A 21397-nucleotide genomic window follows, 5' to 3' on the forward strand; every position below is an offset into this window, starting at 1 on the left:
CCTGGGCGCCGCGAACTCTGGGGTGGGGAGGGCATATTTTAAGCCCATTACTTCTGTGGGTGCTCCGGGGTGCAGAGCGTGGCCGTTGTGGAAAGGAGGGCTGGAGACAGGGCACTGCCTGGGCCTGTTTCCACCTCACTTGACTCAAAACAAAATAAAGTCATTGAACATGAACACGTGACTTTGGCCAAGTCTGCCCGTCACACCTGCCTGCTGTGAAGGAAACTTCCACCCCAAACCCACAGGCCGCCTCCCCCCAGGGGCCGTCTCCGTGGTCAGGGCTGAGCCGCGGGGTGTCATCCAGGACACAGGTTCCCCCTGAGACTGTCTGCTCTTAGTGGTTGGGGACAGTTTCTATGGTAAAGCGTGTTTCTGGGGGGTGTGTGCCACCTCACCCCTCGGGTCCATGCGGGAATGTCAGTTTGAGACACGGGGAAGGAAGGGACCCGGGGAACGTGGACCCTGGTGAAACCCCGGGGGGGTGCTTAAACTGCCCCCAAGGGCCATGGGACACGGGGTCTTGGCTCCCATGAACGTCTGACTCCTCTGCTCTGCGGCCCCCGGTGCCTGTAAGACACCAGCTGCCGAACCCCCGGGACGAATGGCAGCCAGCTGGTGGGCAAGCACTGGCGGGTTACCCAGCCCAGCCGCTCTCCGCACAAGAGGGAGAAGGGCGCACAGCCACGCGGCCGTCACACTGACTTGCTCACTCTTGGAAGGGGCGGGTGGGAGCAGGGTCGCCCAGGGCGATGGGGACAGAGACCCGAGTCCCCCTGGAGCATCACCGCTGGCCAGGAGGCCGTGGTTTCCACTGGCCGCACCCAGACACCTGGTCGGGCCTGCGTGCGGCGCCGAGGCCCATCCCCACTCCTGTTTGGTGAGAGGCGCCTTGGGGTCCCACCAACTGTGAAGCTTCGCCTGCTTTTCAAGTGTTATTAGAACATGCAAAATTCGGTACTCCCCTACACACTGAAAAAACCCAGTGGGCTGGCTTTCCAAACCACAAAAACAAAGGCATGTCTCTCCCATTTTAAAAACCTTCTGATTTTTGAAGACATTGGGGGGATGTAAAAATAGCAGTCGATCAGAACATGTGGTGAGTGAAATTCCAGAACGGGTCCATCCGACAAGAGTATTTACCAAACCTGGAAGGAACGCGGTTTCACACTCCCCCAAACGGACCTGCAAGGAGGGGTCCCAGGAGGTCTGAGGGGCCAGTGCGGAAACGTTTAGGGACACGTTTACATAACTACCGCCGTCGTTGTTATTATTGTACACAACCCCACCCGGAAGAGCTGGGGAGCACCTGGCAGTGTTACCCAAGTCACGGGAGTTCTGCTGGGTGATAAATTAGCAACAACCATCTCCAGCCACCTGCAGCCAGGAGCCCGAACAACAGGGCAGATTCCATGAGAAGCAAAGCCGTCTTTGTCCTGTATCGAACGACTCGTTCCTCCCTACTTCCTGCTGGAACCACCTCATGCCTCCAGGCCTCCTGAGTTTGAAGTGTCAGTTAAACACTTCCACAGTCGGGGGGGAGGGGGAGGGAATGGGGGACAGGCAGGAGCGATTTCTTAGCGTTTCTTTTGATGACTGTGTCATTGTACTGCATCACAGATCACTCGTGTGTCTCCCGAATGGGCCCACATCACACGGAAGCACACAGCTACCTCTAGAAAGTTCCAAGAGAGCCACTGTATGGACAATGCAGACTGCACTGACCACCCCCCCCAGGCTCAGTCCCCCACGGAGACAGGTGCCTGCCCTGCTCGGTCCACTTGCCCCTGGGAGGAGGAGACAGGGCCGCCGTGGCCAGGCGCCGTGTCGGGAAGTCCCCATGGATGTCCTCGCCCCTGCACACGGCACTTCCTGCACCTCCCCCTGTCCGGTTCCGTTCCCCAGGGACGGGGGACACGGAGCCCCCAGCCTGCTGTTCTCCCGTTCTGGCCTCCAGCACCATCCTCACGGTCGTTACATCAGAATCAACCACGCCACGTCCAGGGAGCGAACCCTGACTCCAGCTGTGCCGGCTGCATGTGCCGCAGAGATGTCATCACGAGTGTGACAACCCGACACCAAATGCCCAGGGACCTCGGACTCCTCCTGCCCGAAAACCAAGTCCTGCCACTGTCCCCTGCTCGCCGACCCACCTCCCGGCCTGAGTCACCAGTGACAGCTGGGGGTCCGGAACCACCGGGCGAGCGCAGCTCCCTCCCTGCCTGCCTTCCCAGGGAGCCCAAGGGCGAGCGAGCGCCCTTCTAATCCGATCACCACAGGGAAGTTCACACCCAAGTTCACACCCTCTAAACAGTGACAGGGGCCCCGAGGTTTCCAACCTCACGGGGTTTGGGGACTAAGTGTGTCCAACACCGATGACCCCTCAGAGAGAGACAGGCACCCTGCGGGACAGCAGGCCAGACAGCGGCTGGTGGTGGAGATTAGGAGGGCGTGGCCACCCCTCCCTGTGACCAAGGTGACGAGCTTGACCCTGCGGGTCTGTGCTTGGCACCTGCAGTTGGGTGGTGTTAGTTCATCACTGCAGAGTCTGGGCCATGTTTCCCGATCGCCCTAGTATTTTCCACACCCTCTGTCTAACCACCTCCTGTTGGAATTTGGCGGGAAGGACCCTCTTCCTCACGGTGTCATCTGCAACGTTTATGTAGCAAAGACCAAACAAAACCTGAGCGGAGGGCATCGCAGAGACCGGAGAGCCTGCGAGTGTCCTCCCGTCAAATCCGTGCAGTGCGGAGGAACGACAGCCGCGACTCTGGCTGGATCTCACGCCCTCTTCCCCTTAAACACATCATTACGAACACCTCGGCGCGTGCCAGAGAAACCAGGACCAGAAATAAGATGACCCCTGACCCTCTCTGACGATGCTTGTCGACCCAGACTCTCATCCACCCACGGGAAACCCTTCCCAAAAGCAACCTGCGCCTGCGGCTAATACAATAATTACTGCTTGTTCTGTCCCCTGCAGGAGGACAGAACACAATTCTGTCATCACTCTTCCCACAGGACGTTCGGTTTTGACCGCGCTGGGTGATATGCCAGCCCGCCTTTTACTTCGGTCAAGTCAAATGCTTCTAGTTTAATCCTTGTAATTAAGTTATTTATGTCGCCCAGTTGGAGGTCCTCTGTCTTTTTCAAAGTGCGGGTGACCAGCAACATACCCATCGAGTCTGAAAGCGGAAGATGAGCAGCAGTGTGTGGCAATCAGCCCACAGAGGGTCACAGCGTGGAGGACATCCTTGCAACATAAAACGAGCAATCTACAAAGTTAAACCTCGTGGAGAGCAATGCAAATTGACGGAGACGCCCTTCATCGTACCTGGGTTTCCTCGGGGTGAGAGGCCACGGTGGGGGTGGGGCCCACGTCCTAACTGGGCCGTCCTCCTGTCCCAGACGAGTCGGGGTCCCCTTGGAGCCACTCTGCCCGGGGGGGCCACCGCACAGGCCAGTGAGGGAGGGAGACCAGGGGTCGTCCGAGGGGCGGAGGCCAGGGCTGCTGGCCTGGCTCTCCCTCCCTGGGGCTGCGGCCACCGAGCAGACTCATTAAGCGTCGCCTTGCGTCACTTTGCTTTCTCAGAACCGTCATGGTGACACATGGCCCTTTCCTCCTCCTGAGACATAAAGGGGGTCAGTCCTGCAGTTTGGGCAGGGGGTCCCCAGAGACTCCCTCCCATTCTGTCTTTGACAGCCTGTCAAGTTTGGTTCTGAATGTTTACTTCATGATTTTACAGTAATTCCATATTTATTCTGACGCTTACCTGAAAGTGTATGCACCAGAGCATAGCTTTCTAGTGCAAACCACGAAGCGTGCGTTGGGGCTGGGGACTGGGTTTTCCAGGGGCACTCCCAGAGCCGGCAGGGCCTCTGCCCCTCCCGAAACGTCCTCGCTGATGCGCAGCAAACAGAGTTCTCTTCCTGGGGCCCCGCCCGCCGCCCGCCTCTCCACTGCCCGCCTCTCTGCCGCCCCTGAATTATCTTCCGTGGGTGCTGTCTCCAGGGAAAGCCATTCTGTGCTGAAGTGCGTTCTGTGCGGCAGGAACTCCGCAGGGTTTGTTTCCCTGCAGGAGCCGAGGGCAATGTGGTCTTCAGAACGGTACGAGAAGCCGTCGGCTTACGACCGTGTACGATGTCTGTTGATACGGCGGTAGGACAGGTTTCCCATCACGTGGCCACGGAGCACAGGGTCCTGACCCTGTCACCCCATGGACGGCACAGCCGGGTCTCCCCTGGTACTTCCTTCTACAGCACCAAGGGTTCTGAGTGGGCCCCTTCATGTCTCACTCACCATGCATGTCGCTGTAAAGCATCAGTTTGAATTAAACGTTAGCTATTATCTTTTGTTCGTTTTTAAAAGACTATTTATTTTTAAAGAGGGGAAAGGAGGGAGAGAGGGGAAGAAACCACAATGTGCTGTTGCCTCCCGTACGCCCCCTACTGGGGACCTGGCCCACAACCCAGGCATGGGCCCTGGCTGGGAATCGAACCAATGACTCTTTGGTTTGCAGGTCGCCACTCTATCCACGGAGCCACAACAACGGGGACACTACTATCTTTCCCCCTCACATCTGAGAGTCATGATGCTGTACTTGGAGAGAATTTGTGGGAGAATTGTTTCACTGGTCCCCCCAAAGAAGGAAGATGGTAACCTGGAAACAGCACAGCGAGAGGTGCGCACCTCATTTCCTGGGAGCAGATCCCTCTCTGCGTCTGCGCCCCGCCCGCTCCACGCTGCAGAGATGCCCCCACCACAGCACAGACCCTCGGGCGCACAGCTCCTCCTCGCAATGGCTGCAGCCCCTGGGCACCTGCTCGCCACACCAGGGGCCTCTCGGGTGCCACCGGCTGCAGCAGGCCCAGGTTCCAGAAGCCGCCTCCCTCCCTTGGCTGGGACATCCGTCCGCTCTGCGAGGTCGCACTGCGGTCACTCTTGCTGATCGGGTCACTCCCTGTATCTGCGTCTCTGGTCCAACCGTCTGCCCACAGCCCTGTGAGCACCAGCGCTGGTTCCTCAGCACGCTTCTCCCTTGACCTCCCCAAACAGCCAGTCCAGTGGTTGCTGTCACCGTGCCTGGCTTTCCGTGGACGTGCTCTGTTGACACATTTCTGCGTTGACTTCTGAATGTCATTGTGACTGAGGAACGACCTACCCACCCAAGTCCATGTGAGCTGCTCCCGCGTGCCCACCGTGAGGGCCGGCCCGGACGCCGTACAGACCCTGCCCTTCCCATGGGTGGGGACAGGGCCGGCCCACAGTGGCCATCAGCCTAGACCCAAATCTCCTGCGTCAGCCCACCCCGGCACCGGGCGCGGAGCCCGAGCCCTGCGAACACGCTCTGGCACGCTCTCGGTGGCCTGGAGCTGAGTAATAATGATAAACGCGAGCGAGTCGCTGAGGACGAAGTCCGCCTGAGGCCAGCAGAGGCCAGCGCCGTGGCCTGGAGGCAGAGCTTCGGTGCAGCTGACCCAGTGGTCAGCGGAGTGTGAAAGCAAAAACCCACTTGGAATTGAACTGAGAGTTTAGACGTGTTTGACACGTTTTGAATAAAAGATCTCAACCCCGTGAGTCATCTCCATGGAGCCTAACCAAGGTCATTCCATGACTGATTTAAAAGGAAGTAGCTGGCGTGTCGCCGCGACAGCTGCCACGGGCTCAGCCCGGGTCCAGTCCTGGAGCCCACGTCCACGGGCTCAAGGTGGGGGGCACCATCTCAGGCAGCACCTGGGGGCCTGAGGGGTGCAGAGAGCAGAGTGAGGGAGAGGGCAGACGCTGCAGTGCTCACTGGGGCACCGGAACGGGCTTCCCCCAGGAAATGGCTGGTCACGGGGCGGCCTGCCCGAGGTGGCCCTGCGACTCAGAGCGGAGCCCTCGGGGGCAGTGCCAGGATGCCGCCCAGTCTGCAGGATGCGGCCCAGGGTCTGGTGTAGGCCCAGGGGGCTGCGGCTTGGGGACAGCCCCACTGCAGGGGGGGTTCGACCACACACACGAGGACACAGGAGCAGGGACGCTGTGCGCGGGCTGAGGGAGGGACACTGGGGGTGCGCCCTGGTGAGCAGGCACCTGAGAGGGACGAGTGGTCCTGTCTGTAGGCCCCTGCAGGCCCCTGGGGGTCACAGGGCAGGAAAAGGAACTCAGGAATCCGCCAAAAAGTCACTAGTCCTTAAAAGGTCCTTCCTTCCGTGAGGCATTGAAGACAGATCCCTCTCTGCCAATCAGCCTTCCCGCTGGTCAGAGGCGAGTCACCTGAGGCCTCTGGTCACCTGCCTGGCAGCCCTGAGTCCCCCTGCACAGGGAAGGGACAGATGGGCGGGACCCTGGCAGGCCCGCCGAGGTGGCAGGCACGGGCTGCGGGAAGCTCTGAGTCCTAAAACCGAAGAACTCTCTGTGGCCATCGGAAAGTGATTCTGACAGCTGCTTCTCTGCACAGAGTAGGTTCATAACGTGACCAGAAATGTGTCCTGAAAAGGTGAAACTGCACGTAAATCGAGTTGCGTGTTTCCTTTGTAAAAAGTCTGTACCTGCATGACAGCTTGAGCGGACTCGTCTGGACAGACTGTCGAGTGACCCTGTGACCCCCTCCTGGGGCTGACACCACGGGGTCCTGTCCCCTCCTTCCTGTGACCTGCTTCAGGTCCTGCAGACCCGGCACAGGTGAGGACAAGCTGCAGCTGCAGGTCCCAAGTCATCGACCGTGAGTGGTCAGAATGGAGATGCGCCTGAGACAGCGTGACTCAGACCAAACAAAGCTCTTCTGAGGGGCGGGGGGTCCCAGGGAACAGAGGGGACCCCGGGAGGTGCAGCCCAAAGGACAGGTGAGCCTTCGAGGACCACGAGTTTCAGGTGTGTCCGGACCCAGCTGACCTTCACTGCGACCTGCTGGACCAGCCCAGACCGGCCCTGCCTGTCCCGACCTCCGGAAAGGGTGGGGACCAAAGGAGAGTGGTTTTCTGTCTGTGGGCATGTGTTGCCTAGCAACAGAAAAAACACAAAATACAGGCTCCCCTCGGCTCCGGGGCTTCCCAGACCCTGCGCATCTCATCAGCTGAAGGCAAGAGCCCTCCGCCAGAGGGAAGGTTCAGATGCAGGTCAATGATTTTCAGCAACAACGTGTTTATTTTTTTTTTAAATTAAAGCTTGTGCATCGCCTTTTAGACCTGTTCTGCTGTTGCACACAGAAGAGCTGACAGGATAGTGTAAACGTGACCTTTCTACACACCGGGAAGCCCCAAATCCCCAAAACGTGGCTTGCTTCCTGGCGATACTTTGTTGCGGGTCCGGAACTGAGCCCAGGCTCCACCCCGTCCGCCTGTTACCACCGACAACTGCCGAAGAGCAATTAACACGGCTCCCGTATTTCTCAAAAATGTAATCTGCTGAGGGATCGATGGCTCTCTAAGACCGAAGTCCTGCTCCATAAGCCTTGGTTTACAAACCTGCACATCAATACTCTCAAGTCACACAGGAGACACCGAAGCAGCAAGATGCTTTTGCCACGATATTAATTTTTGTTGAAACGAAATAAAAGCCTGTGGAGCAGACTCACTGCAGGCTGCGCGTCCCCCTGGCCCCATTTCCCTTTCCTGGGGCTGCAGCCCAGTGGTGAATAATCAGAAAAGTGGCCACTGAAGGAAATGTTACTCCGACACAATTTTTTCAGAATGCCCTGTAAAGACTGAGAGTGTGACAAGTGCCATTGTTTGCATAACGACCCACACACGCCACAACCCGGTCTGCCCGCGAACCTCGTTATTCATCATTGGTCAGGTCGGGTTCTAGAACTTCCACCTGTGATCTGCCGCTTCCTTTACACGGAATTTCCCAAATCCAGTTGTTTACATAAAGGAATCAGCAAGGAAATGAACATACCATCATCCACTTAAACCTCACTCGTTGTCCCAGAAGGTCTCCATTAGAAATAGGCTGATCTCACCCCCGCATGCCCCCCAGAATAAGTAACTAGGTATAGTGACGGAGGTGACTAAATTCAGGTGGGAATCCTTTATATACATACATATCAAACCAGCACGTTGTACCCTTCAACTTACACAATGTTGCAACGTCATTTGTCAGAGCATCCCATCCCCCGGCTCGTGGAGGGAGAGACAGGGACACAATGTGCCAGCTTCCTCCTTTTAAACAAAGGGGAGTCAGCTCAGGGACCACAGTCCCTGCGTCGGCATCCACAGGTCACTCCACCCCCAGGACCGCCATGCTCCCGCCCACTCGTGACAAGGACATTGCCCGGTGGCCGTGGCTCCGAGCCCACACGGTGATGAAATAAAGCTGACCCACTCACGGGGCCATTGGCCTCATTAAGCAACGAGGCAGAGGCCCTCCAGCAGTGAGGAAAGAACCTTCTGGGGGCTTCTAGATTATTCCAGCATTCAGCCATCTTGCATTCCTCTGGAAAACCCTGTTGCCATCATCATGGGTGTGTGTGTGTATGTATGCATCTCACACATTACATATAGATTACACATCTCATACATGAAATATAATCTATACATAATATACGATATATATACATATATATAGTTAAATCTTACAAGAGTCACATATTATCATCAAGAAACTCTATCTGAAAAGCAAGTTCATATAAAGCTGACCTGTGTTAAGGAGAAAATATAACGCTATATTAAAGGTCGAACTCAACAACAGGTGAACTATATTAAAGGCCAAGCGCGCGGGTCACTGAACGGCGTGGTGAGCGGACCCCCACGCCGTCCCCTGCAGACCCTCCCCCTGTGGGTCACATTTCTGTTGGGCAAGGTTCCACCAGGGCCCCAGGGACCCGCCTAGGCCGGTTACTTGTGAGCAGGGCCTTGTGTCTGTTTCCACGCAGCGCCACACACTCACGCACACTCACACACACTCACTGACTCATCGGAAAACAGATCCACTGAGCCAGACCTGCGACACTTCTCTCAACTCCTGTTCCCAGTGACGCCCCGGCGGCAGGCGTTTGGGCGGCCCTGGGGACTCGGGTCGTTTGCCTGTCCCAGTCACGGAGGGCGTTCGGCCTGGGCACTCCCCCCTCCCCCCACAGAGCCTGCGCCCGCCCTTCTGGAAACATTCTTGTGGAATTCCAAGAAAGTCAGTATATTCTAAAGGAAATTCTGACTTTGGTACAGGATTTATTTTCAGGGTCTTTCCGTGGTAAAAATATCTGCTGGACCATTTAAGGAAACACCATCCTGCACTGCCGATGGGGTCCCTCCTGCTGTTTGCAGAGGTCCAGGACCACGGGGGAGGCGAAGAAAACTGCCCGTGTTCGGGAAGGTGGGACCCGCTTCCGGCTCTGCACGGCCGGCTCTGCGCAACCCACGGAAGGCGGCGGAATGACAAGGACGCACACTGCCCTGTTTGTATTACAGCTCCGACGTCTGTGCAAAGTGCAGAGGGGAGTCAGTGCGGGCACACACCTGTCTCTGACCACTGAGTGCCCCGGGTGACACGTCCAGTGGGCACGGTCTCGGAGCCAGTAGGACAACAGACTAACCCCCCGCAACAAAAAGCGCTGTCTGCAGTGGACGCAGACTTTTTCCATCGGTAGTGGGTTGCCCTGCCCTGCTATTCGGAAACCTGTGTTGCTTCATGAACATCTGCTGTTCTCTGCACTGCAATTGTCCAGGGACGCCTGGCCGTTCTTCCTGGCCTGTGGTGTCAGGTGCAAAACCACCCCTCAGTACACAGGGTGCTCACCCAAGAGGGTTCGCCAGAGGTACAGGAAAACAGCCTCATCAACAGCATTGGGCTTCGGCGAGAGGACCTGACCTGGGTCCTGGCTGGGCCACTTCTGGGTCGGAAAATTCCGGAGCACCAGCTAAAGAGGTGGACCCTCAGCTTCTACCTCCTGGACAAGAGTGAGAGGGGCTGGGGACCAAGACCCAGAACTGCCCCTGGGGTACGATTGGAAGGAGTGTGAGAGGGTGCTGTAAATACTAAGGAACACACGAATGTCATTTGTGACCATTTCAAAGTCTTGAGGGTGTTTATTAAACTATATACTTACACCCTGTTGACATTTTCTAATCCACTCTGGTGTGTAGACTAATTATGGATCCAAAACATTTAAATATGAAGGTTTCTTTCAGTAATGCAATTAACTAGCAAGAGGCAATTACAAAGCCTTTAGAAAACAGTTGAAAGTATCTTTACATAGTCTTAAGCTTTAATAATTTGCTCCAAACTTTCTACAACCATCATTCCCACGCCCTCTTTTACGGATGGATATTTTCTCTAGATAACTGATCACATCGTGGGCGCTTGGGATTTCTGAAACTCGGTCACTCCGTGTTTGAACCTGAGAACCCAACGTGAAGCCAGTAATGAGTGGACTGCGGAGCCATCGACAGCTCCGATTCCACATGATGAGTGTCTGGCAGTGGGCCCTTCCCGGGCAAACCCCACAGCGAGACTGGCCCCAGGCATTGCCCGCCTTTTATTACTTTATTATTTTTTTTAGGCAAGGCAAAGTGGGAACATGGGCAAAAAAGAGAACTACTCTCATCAAATTGATTACACGAGGAGCTAAATTCCAATAATCAAACTATCACCAATAGTTCTTTCTCTTAATTTTTAGACAGTTTATGCTGCAATGTTAAAGAAAAAAAGTCCTTAAATTATGGAAGTGCCCAGACACGGATGCCCAGGTGCCAGGTTTGCCAACGTCACTCAGAGGAACAGGAGGGGCAGCAACGGTCCTGATGCTGGGCTGAGGACGGCACCGAGACCTGGGGTGTTGACAGGGGCTGAGGACAGACCTGGGGGCAACTCCACTGGACGAGGGCAGGTGAGCGAGGCCAAGGGAGCCGACGAACCCCAAGTCCCACCCACGAATGGGGGCTGGAGCGCTCACTGGGCCTTCTGAACGGATCTCTGCAGAGCAATGGGGCGGGGGGCAGAATTCTGGAAACAGCTCAGCAGCTGCTGAATCAACCAATCCCGTGACCTGAAATTACAGAGGGAGCGGATTCGGTTCTGGACAGCTTTGGCACGGCCGTGACGATGCAGGAACCAGTGCTCACCCGTGACACACTGCCCCACCGTGGGAAAGAGTTGGAGGGAAGGCAGGAAGCAGTAACTAGGGTTGGGAGGGTGACTGGACGTAAAACAGAAGCTCACGCCTCATGTTTTCTAGGGGAGGCGGGGCTGAGTCCCGAAGCCCAGCCTCAGAGCCTCCCTGAAGACGGGGTCACAGAAGTGCCTGCAGGGCGGGGGAGGCGCCAGGCCGAGGCCTCTGCTCGTGCTGACAAACCTCTAGGTGAGAGGCGGCGTTTGTGGGCAAAGCCAAGGCCGCAAGGGAGTTAGAAGAACAGCCCGGTGTGCGTGGAACTTCCCATCAGTGGCAGTGAACTCAGTGGTCACCTGGAGTTCTGGCTGTTTCCTCCTCAAGCATCGGACCCCCTAAGAGTCCAGGGCAAGAGTGAGACCAGGGGTGTGGGGGTGACCATTTCAGGGAGCAGAGCAAACAGAAGCACAATAAGCATGTCGAGGGGAGCCCAGACCGCGCTGTGCCCGCGTGCATTTTATCTACGTTCAAAGCCAGCGGTTTTCCTGAGAACGCTTAGAGACTCTTGAGTGTAGAATTCAATAAAGTGCAACGCTGGTTAATAAACACCACGGAAGGGGATTTGGTAACGCCGACTGCTATTTTATTTTACATGCACTATAATTAATGTGCGTTCCATTTCCTGAGCCTTTTAAACAGTTACTCTCATCAAAGCAAGGCCCAGGTTTTCTCAGGATACCAGCTGCTTTAATTATGTTTTTGCCCAAAGTCAAACAATTCTTCGACTGGCATTACCCTACGAAGTGGGATTTGAGAAACTTAATTTTCCTTTTCGGTACTTGGATTAGCTCTGCATCTCGGATAATCATTATCTTTTCCAGGCCTTTGTTTGCTTCTCTGTCAAATAAAGAAATTAATCTCCATGATCACTGACATGTATTAGTGCTCAAAATTGCAAAACATTTAATTTCCTGTATCATGATATTTGGTGTCCTAAAGATTTTTAAACATCAGATTCATGGAGAATGTGACTGACTTGCATATCTCAACCAGTTTAGTTCACTGATTACTTAATTGTAATTGGTCATTCACACCAAGTAGCTACGTCTTTTTACTTTATTTCTTGGGAAGTGAACAGACTGAACACGACAGCTACCACTCGGCAAACGTGTCCTTTTGAAAGAATAATTCCTCCTCGTCCCACACTGGTGGGGACCGACAGGCAGCCGAAGGGACCGCGTCGGGCGCTGCTGCACGGGCCCCGGAGTCGTGTGGTCACGGATGGACACGCACTCTGTCTGTGTGTCCTCCTCTCGTTAGAAAATCCGTGGTGGGGAGAAGGGCCTCACCGCACAGGGCTGTTTCAAGCATGTGTGGGGGCACATGTGTGTGGACAGGGACCCCCCAAACCCGGAATTTATGCATATAAAATCCTGTGTTGATTTTTACACGTTTAAACTTCAGTCACCTGCAGTTACTCTCCACTCGTCAATTTTGAGGCCTTCCAGTGCTTCTGCTGTTGCCCGTCCCACCTCTTCCACGTCGGCAAAACATTTCCCTTTGCAGACTTTTTTCATCCGTGGAAACAAAAAACGTCATTTGGGACCAGGCCAGGTGAACAGGGAGGGTAGAGCATGGGGGTCGTGCGGTTTTTGCCCAGAAACTGATGAATGCTCAGTGCGGTCACTCACAAGTCACCCATCAGGAAGTGGGCAAACAGCAAACACACTGAAAGAGTCTTCAGATAGAATTCACTGAAGCCGAACGCAGCCTCTCACAACAACGCCAGCTGGCGCACTGACCCAGGTGGGTTCCTGGAACACTCACCCAGCGGGGGAAGCCTGTCCTACAAGGGGCTCGCCCTACAGGAGATAACTCTGTTTTTTTTGGGTCCCCCCTTATAATTTTATATGGATATGTAATTATATAGTATACACGTGTACAACCACATATGCTCTAATATAGAGTCGAATATATGAATTAATAAACACGACAGCAAAGTGTTGGCGCGTGGCAGGCGGGCAAAGGCGATCTGCACCAACACGTCACCGCGCAGCTCCCGTCTCCTGCCCCTGCACAGGAGTTTCCTCAATGCACCTGTGTCACAGCCGATGCTGTGCAGCCCTGAGCAGCCTCAGGTGTTCCTTTTCTGCCACTGGATTCTAAACACATTGGACTTCTCAATAGACACATTTCAAACAGTTGCCTCCAGTGAGGTTTCTCAATGCGCTGCCTGGCCAACAGTGTGCAGAGTTAAACGGCCGTCTGGCACCCGGTGGGGACGGCCAGGAAAAGTCAGCAGGGAACAGAAATCGCGCCAGCTAGGTAATAGCTGCAGCCTGCGGCCAGGCAGGAAAACGCCGGTGGCTCGGGCTACTCACTGGTGTAGGCGAGCTGGAAGCCCTGGGCGGTGTCCGACCCGTTGGAGGTGAACTCCAGCCGCAGGTGGTTGGAGGTGCTGTTCAGCGTCTGCCCCATGAGCTCGCTCTTCGTGAAGGTCCCCAGCAGCCGTGACACGCTGTCCTTTCCGTCGTAGACCTAAAGGGAAGTCACAGCGTGAGACCGTCCTGCTGCACGGGGGCTTTAACTCAGCAGCCCCAGCCAGGAGCGGCTTCGGACGGCACGTTAGCAGGTGGCCCTTACCCAGAGCTGCCTGGGCGACCTGCTCACCAGCCCTTTCCTTTCTGTCCCCTCTCTACTGATAATGTGGAAACAAAAAAAGTCATTTGTGTGCAGGTTGTTTTGCAGTCACTGCTTGGAGAGCCGCTGCTGTGTTCATTTAAAATTAAATACTGATTTTGTTGAAAATCAAAATGATTTGCAGAACACCCCTCCCTTCCCAACGTCTCTCAGAAGGACCCTGTGCCGGGACCTTGTCACACTGCAGTCAGAGAACCTGGAGTGACCGCAGTCCTGGGTGAGTGGCGATAAAAAACAACAATCCCCAGGCGGCGACACCAGAGAGGCAAGTCACTGTGTATGCGACTGCCTGCTCCCAACTGGGTGGGAGGCCGGGTGGGCACCCGGAGGGTTCCGCGGCAAGGCCACCAGGGCCCAGTTAGGAGCAGGAGTGAGGGGACCAGAGGGGAGGCTTTGGGACAGAATCTGGCGCTTCTCCGAGTTCATCCAGCCTGGGAGGGGCGGGGTGCTGGTCACACTCGCTGGGCAGGGCTGTGTCAGACAGCAGTGACTGACTGTAGGGCGGGGACACGGTGGGGTGGCCCAGGGCACACCTCCTTGTGGAAGCCGGAAGCAGCACCCCCCACCCCCGGCAGAACCCAGGGTCACAGTGACCCTTCCTCCCCCCCCAAACCCCCCCAGGGTGAGTGCCTGGCGGGAGCGGGTGGTCCATTTGCGGCTTTGAACTGCCTCAGTGGTTCACAGCAAGGAGCCTGCGGTTCAGATAAGGACTTTTCGGACGCAAGGGTAGAAATGTTACATGGCGTTAAAGAACTATCCAGTTTTTCTTGTCAGAAAGATCTTAACTAAACAGAAGTTCTCAGGCCGCAGCCGCCCCCGGGGAATCTGCTTCTCTCCCCCCCCCCCCCCCCCCCCGGCTTCCCGCTGCACGGCTCGGCCTCCCTGAGCACAGACCCCACACGGGCTGCCCCGTGGACGCACACGCCCTTAGAGGGAGCAGATCCAGGAAAACTAATTTCATGGTCACTGTGTTGTTTCATTTTGGTCCAGCAGCTCTGTCTGCGTGGCCGAGGCAGATGCCTGCGACTTCCCGCTGAGGGCCAGCACAGCGAGTTTCTGACGCCACGTTTCATAAGAGTTCAAGTCCAGAGGGACCTGGCTCAGAGAGAAACGTCCAGGGCACCGCAGACAGGGCCAGTCAGACTGCAGGCCACCATCGTCTGTGATCTCGTGAGGGCCCGCCGAGCAGCTATGCAGGCCCCAAGCTCACTCCTCAGCTCCGAAGGGCGGTCAAGGTCAGCCCCACTGGCTTTGGCCCCACTGGCTTTGGCCCGACTGAGCACTTCACAGAGATCAGCCCGACCAAGGAGGGTGCTGGGCTCACGGGCTCTCAGGCTACACCAGCTGGGAAGGAGGCAGCACCGGTTCCCCCAGAAGGCACTTCTGTCCTGTGGGTCCCCTCCCCCAGCCATCCGCCTGTGCTGGACCTCGGAGCCCTGGAGTGAAGAGAGGGCCCACCACAGGGACCCTTCCTGTGTCAGCCCTGAGCTGACATCTGGATGCGACCTCGGTGTTGATCCCAAATGACAGCCCGAACAGCGTCAGAAGTTGGGGACGGGGTGTTGAACTGCAGTTGAATCAGGGACCAGCTCAGCCCAGCAGCGCCCTGGCACTTCCACCCGTCAGCAGCTGCAGCCGGGGCCTCTGCTGAGCCCCGAGAAGGGCCTGAGTCCCACCTTAATGCCAGGCTGCGCCTTTGTGCATGCCGTACGGTCTCGGGGCTCACCTGCGCACCCCGCCATGCGCTCCAGCGGGCATGCCAGCTGCTCACTGTTTGGAGAGCGTCCCCCAGTACCCCGGAGGGACGGGGCTGGAAGGACTGGGGACTGGCCCCCGCTCCCCACGAGCAGTGCCCAAGGCCCCCGTGTCTACGATGAACCTCTCTCCCCCCTGTAGGTCTCTTCCAGGACGTTTTCATTAGAGCTGTGCTGGTCCCCCAGGACTTTCCCACACGGAGCGAGGGCACACCCCCCGTGTGTGCAGGGCTGTGTGTGCCTGTGGACTTGCTCTTCAGTCCCCGAGGAGGACCCTGGTGGGTCATTACCGGTGACCCAGGGTGAAGATAGTGCCTCTGGAAATGTTTTTGTCCCCGAGTCAGTAATGAGCCAACTCGATGAGACATTTGTCTGAGAGTCACCCAGGCGTCTGTGCTGACTGGCCGCACCTCCGAAGGTGAATGTGGAGGCGAGATGGGCTGGCCTTTCGCTAGAGTCAGCAAGTGTGAGCTGCAAAGTCACAGGTGAATGGGACTTGCCTCCTCTGCCACAGTGACCTTAATCAGTGTGCGTTCTGTACAGGGTCCCCGCTCACTCCCCTGCCCCTGAGAGCAGGTCACTGTTACTTACAAGTTTGCCTGGAAGGCTGACTTCTAAACTCCAGGTTATCGAAGCATTCAGAAAGCAGTTCCTTACGACATACTTTACATGTGTATTTTAGACACCAGAATACGCCGGCTTCCTGTCTGAAACCAGTGTCTTAATGACCGTCCTCTGGGCCGCGGTCAGGGACCAGGTTCCTGAAGGCCCACTAAAGGCCAGAGCCCAAGGCGAGCGACCCTCTGAGCAACGACCGGAAACGTGGGCAAACGTGCGGGAGGGCGGGGCTTCCGCCCGCGAGGTTCTGGGACGCACTGCTGGTGAGGCCAAGGGCACCTGCGGGGACTCTGCTTCATCTCCTGCACCTGGGTGACGGAGGGCGGGACGCTCACGGTGCCCTTTGAGTGGGGTTTTGCATGTTTCCTTAGTGCTGGCAGCTTGTAGAGAGCGGGGCCTGCGGAGCCTGAGACGTGGCATCGGAGCGTCCAGGTAATGCACGCACGGACCCCCGATGTCACACAGGGAATCAGAGGAGAGTGCGGCCCCTCCGGCCACACCTCTGCCACCTGCCACATCTCAGGGCACCGGGCGCCGTGGGACCGGGTGACGTCCAGACTCTGACCCTGCTGCCCAAAGCCTCTGTCCTTCCCCGCCCTGAGGTTTGGTTTGCAAACGCTTGTTCCCTGGACCCTGGAGGGTCCGCAGTTCCGCGATATCATCCCAACAGAGGCGGGGGCTCCATCAGAAGCTGCACAGGTTGCAGGGCATCTCCCCGTGGAGGTGGGGGTTTAGTAACCCAGGCCGGCCCGGGGGACTGCTGGCCCTGGTTTGCCCTGCTGGCGCCCGTGTAGGGAGCAGGCGGTGGGCTGGGCGTGGAACCTGGTGGGCATTTCCAGAGCTGCTGACCCTGCATCACAGGCCCCTGGAGCTGCCGCACCCCCCACCAGCATGTCCTCCAGTCCTGCAGTTCACACAGACCGTGTCCTGTCCTATGGGGCCTCTCCACGTGAGCCCCGCTTTGCAGCCGGTCACAGTGGCTGAGCTTGTTTCCACCATCGCATCCAAATCACTGTAGCTCTGAACGTGGAGGCCCCAGAAAAGGTGGGGGCGGCGGTGGGAGGGCCGCGCCTGGGGGCCCAATGCTGCCCGGTCACCGTGCGTGCAGGGTGCGGGCTAGAAGCGCGCCCTGGTTACGTCACGGCGCTCTCCGGACACTCTCCGGACACTCCGAAGGGCGCGCGTCTTGGCGCGATCCGACGCAGCAGAAGCCGAGTCTTAAACAGGGTTCGGCAGTTTCCCCCAAGGAGCCGACTAAGGAGGTGAGACCCAGGAACCCGAACCGAGACACCGTGTTTTGCCGCGTGTGATGCGCACACACATTTTTGGCCCAAACTTTCAGGAAAGAAAAAAAAAAAGTTTTGTTTTAGTTTTTAATCCAATTATTTATTTATATTTTGAGACTTGTTTTTGTGTATTATAGAGGAATTTTAGAATTTACTTTTGAATGAATTATGGTACAAGAAATGGTATGGAACAAAGAATTATAAAATACCAGGGCAGATTACAAGGTACAAGGAATTTTATGTACCGGTAACCACCCATGTATAATTTTTTCATCCAAAATTTGGGCAAAAAGCACGCATTATACACGGCAAAATACACGGTATTTTAAAGTCTACATACATTCTACTGAGTGACACTCCACGCCGCCTTCCCCGCTAGATAAAGCTGGACGGATGTGCTCACATAAAAACACGTGAACACACATGTGCATCTACTCAGGTTGGTGCGCGCCGCTGGGCAGATGCCACCGCGAGTTATGGAAGGTCCTTGTACCTTCAGAGTGTCCCCCTCCGAGAGCTGGAAGCTGCGCGCCCGCAGGCGGACCCCCTTCCCGGCCTCCGTCTCCACGCTGTAGATGCACTCGTGGTGGTCGTCGTAGTTGGCCGGGAAGTTCGGCGACAGCAACGTCCCTTCGTTTCCCCGGACACTCGCCCCGCATTCAGCTGCAAGAAACGGACATTGCAAAGGGAAGAGGTTCAGAACGGGGTTGCTGGCTTCCCTGGAAAAACATTTTAAAGTCGTGACACTCCAGGCACCTAATTCCTACATTGTTTTCATGGGTTAGCCTTTTACTGACCGTAGATGGGGGGGGCGGGGCGGGAAGACGCCCCCATCCATCCCGTTGGCAAAGTTTTCTCATCTCCTTTAACAGAACATCTCATCTCCAAGGGAGCAGGGCGCCATCCCATCCCGCCATGGCTTCTAGAACAATCTGCCGTCTCCCTGGGCCTCAGGTCTCATCTCCTCAACTCATTCCTGCCTCCTGAAACGGCCCCCAGCTCCACTTCCGGCTTTGCTGTCGCATCCGTGCTCCTCCCCCGCGTTTTTAGCCGTAGGCCTTGCCTCCACGCATGCGCGCAACAGGAATTCTGAGGCCAGAGGAGCGCCAAGCGAAGCGCCCTGGGGCCGAGAGCGCCCTGGGGCCGAGAGCGCCCTCTGCCGTCCCCTGAGGGCACTTCACCTGTGTCCGCATTTGCATGAAACCACCTTTGGTCCAGGCAGAAATGAGCACTGTGCCCCGCTCTGTGACAACTGGGTGAAGGTCCCTCAGCTTTCCGTCACCTGTTCCCTCACCTGGGAACGTGACCAACCAGGTTAGGTCAGAACTCCATCAGCTCTAAACTTCTATGAGCCCAAAGGATCATATGGTAGTGAAGTCACTAAGTGTGGGTGTGCGGATGTGTGTGGGTAGGCGTGTGTCTACTGATGAGCATGCGAGTCTGTGCGTGAGATAAAAGAGCCCCGTGGGGCGTCCCATCAAAGACTGTTTCCTGTCAGCCACACCACACGCCAGCAACAGTGACTTTCAAGAAGTCAACAACGTAAGCTTGAGTTTGCAGACACGCGATCCCACAGGACAATGACAGTCGATGCTGTGCAGCTGTCCAACGGGGTGACAGAGGGACTCCGAGACAATGTGAGGGGAGTCACCAGCCTCCACATGCCGGCTTCTCATTTCCGTTCTTGCTGACGTTCCGCCTTTCCATGACAGTGGATGGGATCACCCCAGCTGTGGCCCAAGCCCCCGCCAGAAGACAATGGCTCATGAGTCAGGATCAGCTCTCGGGGCTTGTGCACTTGGACCTTGTGTGTCCCCACATGGGAGGGCTGGGAGCAGAGTCAGGGGGACACCACGGGAGCGCCCGGGTCACCTGTCCCTCTCTCTCCTCCCGTGAGGCCGTGGTGTCATGCTTTGGTAGGGAGCAGGGGAGAAGAGGTGGGAAAGAACCCGCAGAAATTGGGGACCTGATGAAGGTCAGGGGTTTTATAACAATCGCTTAAACATGGCGGCTACGTTACTACTCTATTTACACACTTGTGAGGTTGTAATAATACTTTCTTAGGAAACATTTTCAAAGAGAAAGTGGTAGGTGGTGAGCCCCCTGCCTGACGCCAGGCACCCGTCCTCAGGCCAGGGCTCGGTGGTCCCCGAGTGGGAGCGCTCCTCCTTCCCACGGCACCCGAGGGGCACCCGGGCACCCACCGCCGCAGAGCTGTGGCTTTGCCCCTCAAACTCAGCACGACCGTCGGTAAGCACCCCCCTCGGGAGATGCTAGCAATTCAGGGGCCTGGTGGAGTGTTCTTTTACTCCTTCTCTTTCCTGAAGAAAGAGGGTGTTTTTACCTTAAAAGCCCAATAGCAAAGCAAAAAAGTGTCCCTCTCTGGCTGCTCAGTGGGTGGCACCACGGGGGATCCATCCAACATGTTGCAAATATCAGACACGAAGAGGAAGAAGGAGAAACTCATCGGAGTCTGACAGCTACGTTAGGGGATTTTATGCAAAATTGAATTTGATAGTGATCGACTATGCAAACATCAAATTTAGGTCCTCTTAGCCATTATTTTAAAGTCTGAAAGAAAACGCCTTGCTGTTGAAGAGGTGAAGAATGCTAACCTAGCGGCAGATGGGTTATTTCCAGGGGGAGGGAAGCCTGTGAGGGTGCTCGGAGGTGCTGTGGCCGGTCGTGCATCTGGTTTGGCGCCGTGTGGCCGCAGGACAAAGAGGTAGGACTGGACAGCAGACTTCAGCATTTGGGTGCAAGGGAAGAAAAAAAGGAGCCTGAAGACGTAATTTCACCTGTTTTTGATTAGGATTTGGACTCTGGGGTTCTCTGAAAAAGCAGATGTGTCCTGAGTGGTGCTAATGAAGGGCGAGCCTGGAGGGAACAGAAACCGTCAAGTGCAGGACACTGACTGGGCCGTCGTGGCTCATCGTCCTCTGTGCACGAGCAACACTGCGGCTCTGGCCTCCAGCGACAGGGGCTCCTTCCACACCCCACTGCGCACTGGCCCGTTGGGAATAAAGTCCGCACTAGTATCGAAGCTACTACCTCTCGCACTGAGACAAAATGCTAAGTACACAGTCAACCACGATTCGTTTACTCAACGTGTACCTGCACCCAGCCCTGCAGGCCCACGTGGGCGCCCTGGAATGCGGGGGGCAGGACTGCATGACCTCAGTGCAGTTTGGGGAGCCCCTCCCCTCCTGGGTGCACATTCCCCTCTGAGAGCACGAGATGGCTTGCACAGTGTACAAATTTGATATGTTAGTTTTCTAAAAATCAATTTTTAGTTCAGTGTTTTACTTTATATATCCCTAAATTAGGCATGATTACTATTTTATTTATATTCATGTTGCTTTATATTCCTCAATCTTCCATGCAAATTACCATGCAATTAGTTTCTTTTCCTAAAAGCATAACTTCTATATCTTCCCTCAATTTTCAGAACACATTTGTGTTTGAATTGACACCAGGCCGATAGATGTGGGCGGCTGTGGTCGCTGTCATTTTCTGATTCATGTTGAGACCGGTAAGTAAATGTGATGCTTCTCTTTCGTTTCCGAGCGGGTTGATGGAGAAGCAACCCTGAGTTCCTCGAGAGCACCCTGACAGAGCTAATCCAGTGTTCGGATTTCTACCACGCCCCGGAAGTGCGCTGAAAGACACAGAAAACTGTAGATTTTCAGTTGTTACCGCTGTTGTACCGGGAGATAGTCCCTGCTGCTGCTTCTTCTTTTTAAAAGATTTTATTTAGTTATTCTTAGAGAGGGGAGGGGAGGGAGGAAGAGGAGAGAAACATCCATGTGTGGTTGCCTCTCCCACGCCCCCTCCTGGGGAGCTGGCCCACATCCCAGCATGTGCTTTGACTGGGAATTGAACCGGTGATCCTTTGATTTTCAGGCTGACACCCAATCCACTGAGCTACACCAGCCAGGACGAGACTGCCTGCTCTGATCAACATAAGGGTCAAAAGTGGTCTTGCGGACAGCCTGGTTTCCAGCGGTTGTTTCACCTG

At 55.9% G+C, this 21397-nt stretch overlaps 1 protein-coding gene across 1 annotated transcript in view; it reads right to left on the reverse strand.

The window, feature by feature from the left end:
• The window catches only part of CSMD1 (CUB and Sushi multiple domains 1), a 731453-nt gene that overhangs the window by 133068 nt on the left and 576988 nt on the right, over nt 1–21397 (reverse strand). Inside the window, 2 exon segments of the mRNA XM_053672625.1 lie at nt 13403–13559; nt 17873–18042. Coding sequence (XP_053528600.1) covers nt 13403–13559; nt 17873–18042 — 327 coding nt within the window.

This window comes from Artibeus jamaicensis, unplaced genomic scaffold, assembly GCF_021234435.1.
Source record: "Artibeus jamaicensis isolate MK-2021 breed Jamaican fruit bat unplaced genomic scaffold, CSHL_Jam_final contig_780, whole genome shotgun sequence".
Taxonomy (NCBI): Eukaryota; Metazoa; Chordata; class Mammalia; order Chiroptera; family Phyllostomidae; genus Artibeus; species Artibeus jamaicensis.